This window comes from Heteronotia binoei, chromosome 15, assembly GCF_032191835.1.
Source record: "Heteronotia binoei isolate CCM8104 ecotype False Entrance Well chromosome 15, APGP_CSIRO_Hbin_v1, whole genome shotgun sequence".
Lineage (NCBI taxonomy): Eukaryota > Metazoa > Chordata > Lepidosauria > Squamata > Gekkonidae > Heteronotia > Heteronotia binoei.
The window spans coordinates 11,292,565-11,306,759 of NC_083237.1; the positions used below are offsets into that span (position 1 = coordinate 11,292,565).

Consider the following 14,195-nt stretch of genomic DNA (forward strand, 5'->3'; position numbering starts at 1 on the left):
GAGGGGATCTTTCATGCTACATTTGGTGGTCTCTGTTTTGCAGACAATTGGAGGCAGAACCAGAAGCAGCAGCACCCTTAGTTTCAACATCCTGTCAGCACTGTGAATTTTCCTCACATCTTTGTAATAGGCTTATCCTTCCTTCATAAGGTTACCTTGGGTGGCAGCGGAGTCTGCCAATAAATGTTCTAAAAGAAAATGCATTTGCCATGGTAAAACTTTCCGCAACACAAACATATGACAGTTCAGAGAGAAAACCCCCCAATGGGATACCTGGCTTGAAAAGGCAAAACGTGAGGGAAAATCACTTCCATGTTCAGAGAGTACCTCCATCTAGCTATCAGTCCTCAGTGGCTTTAAAGCTATATCCAGGCTGTTTACTTTCTAGAACTTTCTGAAAGGCCGCAGAAGGTTTGGAATGGAAATCAAATTACAGTGATTTGGACAATTCCAATGGGAAATAATCATTTGTGACTACAACAGCTCTGAAAAAGTTTGGTAGCAAAAGAAAGTGGTCCCCCCCCCCACTCTTGGGACCCAGAGGCCATGGTCTCCCAAAGATCCCCTCTTAACCACCCACCAAGGACTGTGTGCTATGGGTGGTCATCTGCAATAGACTGCATTTCAACTCCTCGCACTTAAGTCAAATAGTGCTAGGAATGGGGAGTTTTATCCCAGAGACTAACACAGAGCCATACATAAGGCTCTGAATGCACATTTCAAATACACAGTAACAGGCAGGAAGGCTACAGTCCCAGTCATCCCCACCACTACTGACTAGGCTTCACCACACTGAGAGGGAAACCATGAACCACCCCACTTCGGTGGGGTAGGGCGGGATATAAATAAAATCAATAAATAAATAAAGCCAGGGGGAAAGCCATCGACTGGTAATTAATTATGAAAAATCAAAAATCCTGCTTTTTTCTCAAAGAGCTGGCACCTATTTAAATGCTGCATTGGTACAGAAGAAATCAAACCAGTGAAGGCTTACAAGTGTCTGGGAATTACCTTTAACTACAACCTTAGATGGCCAACACATCGTGATAGAGCTGTAAGTTTAGTAAAATGTTCTCTGGCACAAATTAAATAGTTCTGTTTCTTAGGAGGTAACCCGTTCATTCCAGCAACTCTGAAAATTTACAATGCCAAAATCCTTCCTCAATTGCTATATGGAATGCCTTTGTGGATTGGAGCCTTTAGCCCCCATGTGGAGAATGTGCAATCATCATTCTTCCGTCAAATTTTATTGCTGTTGTTCAGCCGCACAGTCGAGTCCGACTCTTTGCGACCCCATGGACAAAGTCACACCAGGCCCTCCTGTCTTCCACCATCCTCCGAAGTCTGCTCAAAACCGTCAGATTTTAGGTGCTCCCAAATGTGTCCCCTACTCATCCATTTGTGCAGAGCTAGGTTTACATCTTCTAGAAACCAGAGCCTGGATTATGGCTTTTAAATTCTGGCTACAAATTCATTTCAGAACGGATCCAGGAAGTTTACTAGACTAACTGATGAAAGACAGTCATAGCATTACTTGGCTCTCTCATTTACCCAGAAACTACAAAAACTTGGTATTGAGGTGGACACTCTTTTCTTATGTGATGAACTATATATTTTAAGAACAATCCAACTAAGGCTTATGGATCACAAATACAAAAAGTGTTCCCCTCACATCGCCCTGTTTGCTCTGCAGCCAATCTAGGTATACTCCAAAGACATGGGAAGATACCCCATTTTTAAAAAAACTTTAGATTCCCCATTCTATCGGACTTTTACTCTGGCGCCTTTAAATGCCTTCCCATCAACAGTTCTCTTTGGTAGGTTCAGACAGATACCTCTCCAAAATAGATTATGTCCATGTGAATTAAGAGTCCTTGATTCTATAACCCATATTATTTTGGAATGTCCTTTCCTGGCCTCACAACATAGACAATTTTTAGCTGAATATCTCCAACATAATGTATTTCCTAATAGGAAAACTCTAACCTACTTTTTTAGAAGATGTTAATCCCCACATTACTACATGTGTTGCGAATTTCTTAGTAGAAGCCTATAAAATTAAATCTAGGCATACCACTGTATTTTAATTGCTGGGTGTCTACTTTCGATTAGTATTATTGGCTGCCATTTTAATTGCTTGCTTGTATTGCTTGCTTGTAATTTAATTGATTGTATTGTTCTTACTATACTTCAGGCCTTTGTACCTACTTTTGATTGTAAATCATGATTGCTTTTATGCCAATAAAGGTCTGAACTGAACTGAGCCATTTTCCAGAGGGAAGATGGAACAAGGACAATTCAGTTCCTTCTTAGCCATCATTACTGCAAAGCAGCCACATCACGTTCGCAGCTGCAATCACATCTATGCATATGGACTCCTGCTGGATCAGATGAAAGGAGGTTGCACCAACGGAACCAGGGACTCGTCAACAGGTCAATACCCAACATCGAGACTAGCTTCCAACTGGACACATCCATTGTTTTTCCTTTCCTCCTTTGCTAAAATTTCCTGGAGGTGTCACAGGTAGTTACCACCTGGTTTCCAGATTGTCACATGGTAAGAGAATCCTGGACTCCATTGGCCCTCAATGGGAACCATTCGATAGGCCTAAGATCAAATGTCCACTCCAGTCAGGGCTACTGCCCAGTGGTCACTGCCCCTTTTGTCTTCAAGTTATGAATCTGACTATTTAAGGTCAGTCACACCATGGCAAATAGAAGGGGAAGACATGAAAGCAGTGACAGACTTCACATTTCTGGGATCCAAGATCACTGCAAATGGTGACTGTAGCCATGAAATTAAAAGATGTTTGCTCCTTGGGAGGACAGCTATGGCGAACCTGAGCAGTGTAATAAAAAGTAGAGACATCATCCTGCCAACAAAAGTCCATATTGTCAAAGCGATGGTATTCCCAGTAGTAATGTATGGCTGTGAGAGTTGGATCATAAGGAAGGCAGAGCACAGAACAATAGATGGTTTTGAGCTGTGGTGCTGGAGAAGAATCTTGAGAGTCCCTTGGACTGCAGGAAGATCAAATCAGTCAGTTCTAAGGCAAATCAAACCAGACTGTTCCCTGGGAGCTGAAGCTGAAATACTTTGGCCACCAAATGAGAAGGGAGCACTAGTTATTCCATGTGCTCATCTAGATGGATCACAGAGCAAAGATCAATGGTCAAATAGCAGAACTTCAAGCTTTCCAGCCTTGGAAGGTAATGCCTCCACAGGGAAATGTATCTGTGTTAGCAGACCCAGCACTAGGGGTTCTGCCACTAGAGGCAGACCGTGGTGCCGTGCCCCCCCGGTCATTCCATGCGTGCGTGTGCCACGATGATGTAACAAAGTGATGTCATCTCATAGGGTGACCTGGCTCTTCGGAGACTTCCTTGGAGGCTTCCTTGAATCTCTTTAGAGAGCACGGCATTTAGCGGCAGCCCACCACTTTTGGGATGAAAGCAGCCGGGTGCAGCTAAAATGCTGCGCTCTTTGGAGGCTTCCAAAGTGCAAGGGAGTAAGGGGGTGCCAGGTGGCTCCCTCAGGTGGGGTAGCGCCCTAGGCAGGTGTCTACCCCACCTACTCCCACACGCGGGTCCTGACAGCACATCAGGTATTGTGAATGTGAAGTACTGTTTGTTCATTGGTTAGTTTGAGGATGCTAATTTGCATCTCCGAGCATTCTGGTTTCAGTTGTGAGCTAACTGCTTTTTTCTTCTCCTCCTGTTATATGCTGTACCATGCAGCATATTAGTTATCACTTTGTAAAATAGTTCTCCAATAAAGCTTAATTTGTCATTTTACACAAAGTGTTGGGTGATTTCTATAATACGCTTCCGAGAATACAAGAATTTAATCTAATTATCTGTTGCCACAACTATGTTAGCATACCAGATGATAATGCACATTTTTATAACTTGAATAAATCATGAAATTATGTACAGATGGGTGAGTTCATTATGGTAGTTGGAGTTTAAAGAAAATAATCAGTAAATTCCCTTTTTGAATGCAAAATGGCTGTCTGCCGAGCAGTCAATCGCCGTTCATTGCCTCCCTGGTTGGATGGAGGCAGTTGGATCATCCCAGGGTCGGTGGGGGCTAGGCGCGGCCTTAAAAGGCCAGCCCCGCCCCCTGCAACGCAGTTTAGAAAATTTCTCGGCCCGCCCATCATGCAGTACAGGCAAAAGCTGGTCACCTGTTTATAGGGGCCGGGTAGGAATTTTTCACCCCCTGACAATTGGCCAATTCAGGGGAGTGTTTTTGCCTACCCTGTACTGTGGGTAGTGGGTGCTGGCAATTGGATTGGCGGTGCCATTTAATTAGTTGGTCACTGGCTGTTTTTGTTGGGAATATGTTGGGGATTGGTGAGCTCCTGTGGCACCGCACCATTTTTGTGAATGGCCTCCCTGGGTGACCGTTAAGCTGTACGGCCCAAGGTTGGCTCCGGGGAGGCTGGGGCTCCCATCACATGGAGAGTGTCCACATTCCGGGCTGTACAGCTTTGAGGATGGTGGAGCTTTGGTGAGTGGGATCATGTAGCTGGGCTGGCTGGGTCTGAGCCGTTGGGTTGGCTCATACCCGGGGCTTTGGGGGCTCACCCATTTTCAGGTCAAGGAGGTGGTCTGGCTTGACCCCTGGCTTGATCTGTCTCCATGTTTTTTCCCTTGCCGTTTAAGTTAATAAAGTGGCCCTTTATTCCACTTCTGTTTCTGTCTCATTATTCCGACTGGGGGGGGCAATATAAAATGGTAATTATAATATTCAAAATTTAGAAAAACAACAATTTCAAGTATACAAATAAATAAACATGAACAACTCAATTTGTGTTTTTTTCTTTCCTTCTACACTTTGACCCAACAAGCTCCCATATCAATCAGGAGGTGGCAAGACACCAGTTCAGACCATATTAAACTCCACTGCCATCATTTCAGTGATTTAAAAGCAAAACCAGTGCTCTTCTTTGGTGGTTGTCAGCGGAGACCAAGGCTGTACCCCAAATTTCTAAGCTAATCATGGGGCCATCATGGTGATATTAGCTACCATCCAGTTTTCAGAAAGAGAACAGATTTTAATGAAAGATTACATATTTTTGTCAGGAGATCCACAATTTCACCTTTGAGTTCTTCCAGAACTCTTGGATGTATGCCATCCGGTCCTGGTGAGTTATCAGTTTTTAAATTGTCTATCAGTTGTAAGACCTTCTCTCATCACCTCAATCTGACTCATGTCTTTCAACACTCCTCCTGAAATCATAATTTCTGGAGTGGGCAAACACTTCTCATCTTCCACATTGAAGACAGAGGTAAAGAATGCATTCAGCTTCTCAGCCATTTCGCTATCATCATTCAGTAATCCCTTTACCCCTTGGTCATCCAAGCACCCCACTGCCTCCCTACCTTTCCTGCTTCTAATCATCCTAAGAAACCACCTTAAGAAATCCTGTGATTTGAAGGGCTTTCTCCCAGCTTCAGGTGGGGCGCCAGCTGTGCCCATTCCCAACTCATTCTGATCTACTCACAATGATCCATTCCTTGGGTCCTTCTAAACTGGTTTGTACTTGAAGAAATCCTTGGAAAAGGTGCAGAGGCTTCAGCTAGTGAACCATACTGCAGCTAGACTGCTGGTCCGTGCCCATTATCAGAATAATGTGATCCAAATCCTTCAATAATTACGCTGGCTTCCAATCTGCTCTAAGTCCAATTCACACTGTTGGTGTTGGCCTCTAAAACTCTACCTGGCTTGAAATGGGAGTATCTTTTCCCACACATTCCGGCCAAGGAACTGAGTTGACATGAAGTGGCCCTACTGACTGTTTCATTGATCTAGGGTCTTTTTTTTTGTCTGATTTGTACACGAGAAAGGGCTGTTCAGTGGAAGTCCCAATATTATGGATCAACCACCCCAGGAAGGTGTGCCTAGCCCCTTCAGTCTTGATCTTTAGAAGACAGTGGAAGACAGATTATTCTTAACAGATTTTGATTAATTCTTCTTCCTAATGTCAGTTTTAAGCTATGATTTTAAGTTGTGGGTCTTACATATTCTACACATTTTATTATATTTTATTACTATTTACATTGGAAGCTGCCTTCAGTTCTTATAAGGTAGAAGGGCAGCTAATAAATATCTTAGATGAATATATTTAAATGAAATATATTTTTTTGAAAAAAATGTTTCTTCTGAGGGCGGCGATCTGTGTATACAAAGAGTCAGACTACAGACATCTAGGAAGAGATATGTTTTATTAGTTAAACTGGTTCATTGCTAGTGCTGCAGTTTAGTTTTATCTATGATTTGACCAAACAAGCCAAGCATGCTTTCTCACCCTGAGCTCCACATCCCTAATCTTTCTGTTGCCTACTTGAAACCCATAAAGGTCTCTAGGCAAACCAGTGTCTGCCCTTCACCTTGACTGGACCAAAGTTCTGCAGGATAGCCTTGATGGATTCATGAAGGTATAGTGAGTCAACTGGAACAGGAGAAAATTTAGAGGAACCAGTGGGATTCGCAATTTTTCCTCTACAAGCCTTAGAATCTTACACCCCTACACCCTAATAGATCTGGGCAATGATGTTCTTTTTAGAATGGAAGCTGTGAGTCACTTTTATGACTGTGGCCAAAAAGGATGAATTTTGTAAATAAATAAAACCATTTTACAAAAAAAAAAAACCTTGGAGAAGGAGTTAATTTGATTGACCACCATGAGTTCTGATAAAATATACTGCACATTGTCTGCACATACAGAAGGTTTTGCATTGGATCCCCTATCAAAGTCACAGCTTCATTTTCTTCAAGTTTGCTCATCAGAGCAATTACGAATCTGTCTCCCTTTGCTTGCATTACTTCAGATTTTATTTTTTTTTCTTTATTTATATTCTACCCTCCTTGCAAACATGCTCAGGACAAGTCCCAGCAATAATGCTAAAAAAAATGATGCATAATAAACATGAGTTCAAAACAGACAAAAATGTAACCTGTTTGGTACCAAGTTTTCTAAAGTAGTTATTTCCCATTGGAATTGTCCAAATCACTGTAATTTGCTGTCTCCTTCAAAGCTCCCTTGGCTTTGGAGAACATTCTAGAAATAGCAAATGTATAGTTATAAAAACCATCCAGCTATTGACAGCTGGAAGGAGAACTCTCTGAAGATGAATTTAATTCTTCAGAAGTTGCCTTTTGAAGACAGACATGCTATCAGATCATTTTTGCTCTGAAGAGGTATGTTAATGAAGGAAGGCTGAGTCTGTGAGAAGGCACAAGAAGGATTCTTATTCCTGGTAGTATGTTGGAACTAGTGCTGCTGCTGCTTCTACCTTCAATTACATCCAAAACAGAGGCCATCAAGTGTGGTGTGAAGGATCCACTCCCTGTTCTGCATGAATGGTTCCAGCCGGGAGATCTTCTCATTGGTGAAATTGCTTCTCATTTATTTTACCATTTGCATGAAATAAACTTCGAACAACATCCAGCTCAAGAGTTATACAGGGATCCATAGTAAGGAATTATTAGGTATTTCTGCCTGACCTTGCATTTTAGCACAGGTTTATTGACGGGCATGGGTAGTCAAAGGGGACGGGGAAGAAGACTCTTGGCCCTCCCCGCCGGTGTTCCTCTTTTCCGATCATATTCAGAATCTTATTGATCAAAGCTTGTTTGTAGTCCATAAAATTAGTCATTTTAAAAACTTGTCTTCATCCAGAAAGAACAACTCTTCCTGAGCTGGAGAGCAGCAGACAGCATTAACACACTCTCCAAACTTTTGTTGATGGAGACATGCTTATAACACCCTTATCTGAATCTCCACACAAGAAATTCTCTATCTCTGTATTCCGTACTGTCTTGTGTAGTGTTCTTTCATTTATTAATAACAACCTAGCCCAACCAAGGGTGTGATTATTCTTTGGCTCATGATAGAGTAGTGTGTGTGTGTGTGTGTGTGTGTGTATGTATATATATATATATATATATATATATATATAAAACAGTGAGTTGAAAATATATCTCAATAAGTGTTGCTATTCAAATGCCAGGCTTTTTTTGCTGTATTATCTTTTAATGTTCAAACATGTATAGTAACACACACAACCACACTGACCTGCTCACAATTAAACTCCTTCAGAATTTTTCTTCCAATACGTAACAAAACATTAATCTCTCAAACTTCCCCCCCTGTTGATATTATTCCTTTCATATCTTCATATCTCTGTTTTCAGTACAATGATAAAATTTTACCAGCATGTCCTGGCTCTGGTGTTTGCCATAAAAGAGATCAACCAAAACCCCACATTCTTGTTCAACATCACTCTTGGGTTCCACATCTATGATAGCTGCTATGATATGAAAATGACCTATCGTACCACCCTTGGTTTGCTCTATAAATTGCATCGATATGTTCCTAACTATGAATGTGATGTCCACAAAAACATAGTAGCTGTCATTGGGGGATTTAGCTCTGATACCTCTTTCCACATGTCAGATATCTATACAAGATTCCACAGGTAAGATCTGTGATTAGGATGTAAAAATCATTATATTTATGTTCTGGGAGTTTGGGGAGTGTTAAGGAAGATGGGGGGGTGGGTTAATGTCAGTAAAAATGAATACAAGGAAAGTTGCTTCATGCAAGGAAATAGAATAAGGAGAAGTCAAGAAGTTCTGGGGATAAGTGGTAGAACATCTGTTTTGTTTAGAAACTGGCAGATTCAATCTCTGACATTTTCTGTTATGCTTATGTGTTAGTTGATGTGACAAACCCTTAACATAAATACCTGGAGAGGCACTGTCAATCAAAATAGCCATTATTGGCCATTATTCTAGTTGCTGACTCATTATGAGGCAACACAATCTGTTTACGTAATAGTGTGAGATGCTTTTAAAACACAGATTTCCAACAACCATCCTATGTCACCACCACCTGAGATGAATCAACTCTTGCCAAATCTACAACTTCCTTCACAAAATCGTCATATAAAATCAGTCACTTGCAGTCAACGAGTTCCTTAACACATCTAAAACATATATTCTTTTCAGCTGACGTATGGTTCATTTGCACTAGAAGAGAGGGATGCAAACCAGTTCCCTTCCTTTTACCACATGGTCCCCAATGAAGCCCATCTGAATATGGGGATCATCCACTTACTTCTCCATTTCCAATGGACATGGGTTGGGATTCTCACTGGGGATGATGACAGTGGAGAACATTTCTTGAAGGTCCTGGAGCCACTGCTTTCCCAAAATGGCATCTGTTTGGCTTTGATACAGAAAATTCCAAACAAACCCAACTGGAATGATATGGATTATCTCACTGATATATTTTTAAATACATATTTACCTTTCAGAGACTGCAAAGCCAAAACATTTATCTTCTATGGAGACTCAATGGCCCTAATAATGCTTGGCACCATCATATTTCTAGGCAATCCCAGTTATAAGGATGATGTGTCATTAAGAAAAGTGTGGATTATGACACCACAAATTGATTTTGCACTAACAAGCCTTCAGAGGGGCTGGGATTTCGAGTTCTTCCATGGGACCCTTTCCTTCACAATTCACTCAAATCAGCCTCAAGGTTTCCAAAATTTTCTTCAAGATGTAAGGACCTTTGAGAAAGAAGGGAATGGTTTTCTCAAGGTGTTCTGGGAGCAAGCATTTGACTGTATCTATCCCAATCCCCAGGAGCCAGTGGCCACCAGTGGCACATGCACTGGGGAGGAGAGTCTGGAGAGTCTTCCTAGTTCTCTTTTTGAAATGAACATGACTGGTCACAGCTACAGCATTTACAATGCAGTCAATGCCATAGCACATGCTATTCAAGTACTATATTCATCCAGATTCAATCCCAAGGCAACAGATAGTGGGAAGATTATGGAACTTCAAGATCTCCAGACTTGGAAGGTAATACTGATTCAAGAAAATGTCTCTGTTACCATGTCTATGTTGGCAGAAGATGAGAAAATATCCTACTTTTTGTCTCTGGTCTAATAATAAAATACAGAATCTGGAGTCAACTTTTTGTGCATTCGTATTCCTTGTGATAATCAGAGTAGGAAAAAAAATACTGTGTACTGTCAGTCTTCTTCAACTGAAAAAAATAACAGGGTTTTTTTCTTTGAAATTTTGAAATGATATGAAAGAAGAACATTGGCATATCTCAACACTCAGACTCCAATGTTTTGCTTTGTTTGCCCCTTTCAACTAGGTCCACCGTGTTCTACAAAGCATTACCTTCAACAACTCAGCTGGAGAAGCAGTGTCTTTTAATGGTAAAAGGGAAGTGCGAGGTGGATTTGATATAACCAACCTGGTCATGTTCCCAAACAAGTCATTCCACAGAGTGAAAATTGGAGACGTAAATCCCAATGCAGCTGAAGGAGAAAAATTCATCATTCATGAGAATATGATTGTATGGCAGACTGTTTTTAATGAGGTATCTGTTTCAGTTTTGTTAGGTGTTCCTCCACTCTTCAGGTTGTTAGCCGAGGGCCATTTTTTTGTTGTGATTTGCATATTGTGGTCTTTTTCTTGCTTTATTAGACTCATTTTCAAGACAGGTCATAGCATGTATTCAAACAATTCAAATATATATTTAAATTTAAGCCCTATATGGCCGAGGACCTGCCTACCTTAGGGACCACCTCTCTCCATATGTTCCCCAGAGAGCACTGCATTCCAGCTCACAAAATCTTTTGGAAATCCCTGGGCCTAAGGAGGCCAAACCAAAAACAACCAGGGAGCAGGCCTTCTCTATAAAGGCTTCCCAATGGTGGAATCAGCTACCGGAAGAGGTGAGGGCCCTATGGGATCCTGATCAGTTCCGTAGGGCTTGCAAAACCGCCCTCTTCCAACTAGCCTTTTAAGATGGAACCAGAATTAATATCAAGCCATTTTGTACAAACAGAGATTGTAGCACCATTGTACTGTTTTTAGATTAATTTTAATGTTAACTTATATATTGTATTTATTTATGTCACTTGTTTATTGATTCTATTACTTGTTTTATTGTTATATCATGATATTTATATCATGCTTGTAAGCCGCACTGAGGCTGCCTTGGTGGGGAGGGCGGGGTATAAATAAAAACTTATTATTATTATTATTATTATTATTATTATTATTATTATTATTATTATTATTATTATTAAAACATCTGTATTTTTTAAAAAAATTGAAACCAATTGCATATTTTCCAGACATTTGAGATAGTGAAAAATTGCCCCCCCCCCCCCTGAAAACCTCATTAACTTTGACAGATAGATATGACAGCGATGGGGAAATTATTCTCTGGGAGGTGACAGTGTGTGGTGTAGTCAATGTGTTGTCTGCATAATCCAGATATTCCTGATCCATCAAAGAAATGCAATTGTAATAATAATATCAATGATAAAACATGTGTTGTAGTGGGTGAAGACTTTACTGGTTGTAGATATCACAATGATATCATGATGATCGTAATTGCTGATGTCTTTCTGCATATCTCAGCTGATAAACTTTAATGTCTAATGTTTCTCTTCCAAAACTTCTTTAGACAGTGCCCCTTTCTGTGTGTAGTGATTACTGCAAACCTGGCTATCATAAGAAAAAGAGAGAAGGGGAGGAATTTTGCTGCTACGATTGTGTTCCATGCCCAGAAGGGAAGATTTCAAGCCAAACAGGTAGGTGATATCACGCATCACTATGTACAGTTACTTCAGATGATTTGACTGTCACATTTTAATGGAATTGAAAGAAGCCTTGTTATGGTGACTTCTGCCTCTCTTTAATTTTGTGAAACGCATCCAATAGGCAGCCTAAGTAATTTCAGATCCAAAACCTTTTCCAAAATGGTTTAGAAAAGGATCTTATCAATGCGTCACAACCAAGGAGTCTGCTGATATAAAGCCAACATACTTTTGAATGATTAGACTAGAATAATTGATGAAATCACTTGGGCACAAGGAATACATTTCAGGACTGTCTTTTTCCCAAGATGATTGCTTCTTTTATGGGTACTTTAATTACCCATCTGGGTAGTCCCATATGACTCACAGGTATCACCCTAAACTTTAATGGTCATAAATTATATTGAAGTCATGCTGGATAGAAGTGAATCTACCTGCAAATTGTTCACTGGAGAAGTAACACAGTGAGCCTTTGCAGTGTCAAAAATTGGCATCATCCAGGGTTTCCCTGAAACCTCAATAAAACTGAGTGATGGCAAAAAAATCCTTATTCTGCATTACCATCAGTTTTACAGAATGGTCACCAAATTCAGTTTCTTTCATCTGGGGATTCACAATGCTTTCCCATAGCTATGTCTACAAGTTCTGAATCCTACATTGATTCTGGAACCAAATGGTCTGGTCAGGCTTTGTATGAAGGAAGGGTCCATTGAAAAGCAGTCATTTAAAAAAACAAACATAAGAGAAGCCATGTTGGATCAGGCCAGTGGCACATCCAGTCCAACACTCTGTGTCACACAGTGGCCAAAAAACCCCAGGTGCCATCAGAAGGTCCACCAGTGGGGCTAGAAGCCCTTCCACTGTGCCCCCCCGCTGCCCCAGACAGAGAGTTCCAACAATAAGCTGTGGCTAATAGCCACTAAAAGACATCTTCTCAATTTGCCCCATAAAAAAAAAAACCTGGGGTTATGTCTGAGTAATGAAGACAAGGGATGAGTGGGATCCTCAGCATCATACTGGGAAAGCTTACTGGTTGTGCAATGCTCACTTTGGTACAACTGGTACAACTTGGAGACTGGCATCAGAAACCAAAGTCTTGTTGCATCAGCATAAAGATAAATACCTAAAAGCAATGTAGAACAACAATGGCAACAATAACAACCATAAAAATAACAATAATAGCTGTAATAAACCCAGATGGTATCTGGGTTTTTGGAATAGCACCATTTGAAACCCCAAAAGTAAAAATGAACAATGTTCTCCACATTTCTTCTGCACCAAATATAATTTGTCCCGTGTCAACTATCAATGTGATAGGCCCTCTTCATCTTTTATTTTCTTTCTTTCAGATATGGACGATTGCATCAAATGCCGCAGTGATCAATATCCAAGCAAAGACAAAGATGGATGCATCCCCAAGTCATTGAGTTTCTTGTCTTTTGAAGAACCTTTAGGAATTAGTTTGGCTTCCTCAGCTGTCTGTTTTTCCCTCCTCACAGCCACAGTGCTCGGAATCTTCATTAAGCACAAAGACACCCCCATCGTCAAAGCCAACAACCGAGAGATCACCTACGTACTTCTCATCGCTCTCCTGCTCTGCTCACTTTCTTCTCTTCTATTCCTTGGCCGACCAAGGAAGGTGACCTGCTTCCTCCGACAGTCTGCTTTCAGCATCATCTTCACAGTGGCTGTTTCCTGTGTTTTGGCCAAAACCATTACTGTGGTTGTAGCTTTCATGGCCACCAAACCAGGGTCCAGCATGAGGAAGTGGGTGGGGAAATGGCTGGCTAACTCCATCATCCTTTCCTGTTCCCTTGTTCAAGCCAGCATTTGTATGGTTTGGCTGGCAACCTCACCACCTTTTCCTGATTTTGACACAGAGTCTCTGACAAAAAGTATCATACTAGAATGTAACGAGGGGTCTGTCACTATGTTTTATGTTGTCTTGGGCTACATGGGGCTTCTATCTCTCATCAGCTTGATTGTGGCTTTTCTAGCCAGGAAGTTGCCGTACAGTTTTAATGAAGCCAAGTTCATCACTTTCAGCATGCTGATCTTTTGTAGTGTTTGGGTTTCTTTTGTTCCAGCCTATCTGAGCAGCAAAGGGAAATCCATGACAGCCGTGGAGATCTTTTCTATTTTGGTGTCTAGTGCTGGGTTACTAGGCTGTATCTTTTCCCCCAAATGCTATATCATTGTATTGAGACCTGAGCTGAACAGGAAAGAGGCACTAATAAGGAGAAAAAACTAACTAACCATTGTGATTCCTATTTCCTCTCATTGGGTGCTGCAAGATGGACCACTTAAAGTGAGAAGGAAGAGCCTTTTTCTGGACCGGGGCAGAAAATTATGATGTGGCGATGTTCATATGAATGGTCGTATAAAGAGTTGGTCCCGTTAGTGAAACGCAGTTGATCGATCACACGGTGATGGTGATTTCTGGGAGGGGGGGAGTCCATTGAGAATGCGCCCAACTGCTTGGAGCTGGGAAATCAAACATTGCTTCAGTGGCAGGGGGGGAAGGGGGAAAGTTTCCGGCATTAACATTG

At 41.2% G+C, this 14,195-nt stretch overlaps 1 protein-coding gene across 1 annotated transcript; it reads left to right on the forward strand.

The window, feature by feature from the left end:
* The first annotated feature begins 4,460 nt into the window (after nt 1-4,460).
* On the forward strand, nt 4,461-13,897 carry LOC132583017 (vomeronasal type-2 receptor 26-like). Its single transcript, XM_060254684.1, has 6 exons — nt 4,461-4,513; nt 8,203-8,487; nt 9,820-9,883; nt 10,188-10,415; nt 11,514-11,640; nt 12,996-13,897. The coding sequence occupies exons 1-6, from the start codon at nt 4,461-4,463 to the stop codon at nt 13,895-13,897; spliced, it is 1,659 nt and encodes a 552-aa protein (XP_060110667.1).
* The last annotated feature ends 298 nt before the right edge of the window (nt 13,898-14,195 follow it).

Coding starts and splice junctions, on each gene's coding strand:
- LOC132583017 (XM_060254684.1), top strand. CDS start 4,461: ATGGAGAGTGTCCACATTCCGGGCTGTACAGCTTTGAGGATGGTGGAG. Junction 4,514..8,202: donor TTGAGGATGGTGGAGCTTTG/GTGAGTGGGATC, acceptor CTCTGTTTTCAG/TACAATGATAAAATTTTACC. Junction 9,884..10,187: donor AAGATCTCCAGACTTGGAAG/GTAATACTGATT, acceptor CCTTTCAACTAG/GTCCACCGTGTTCTACAAAG.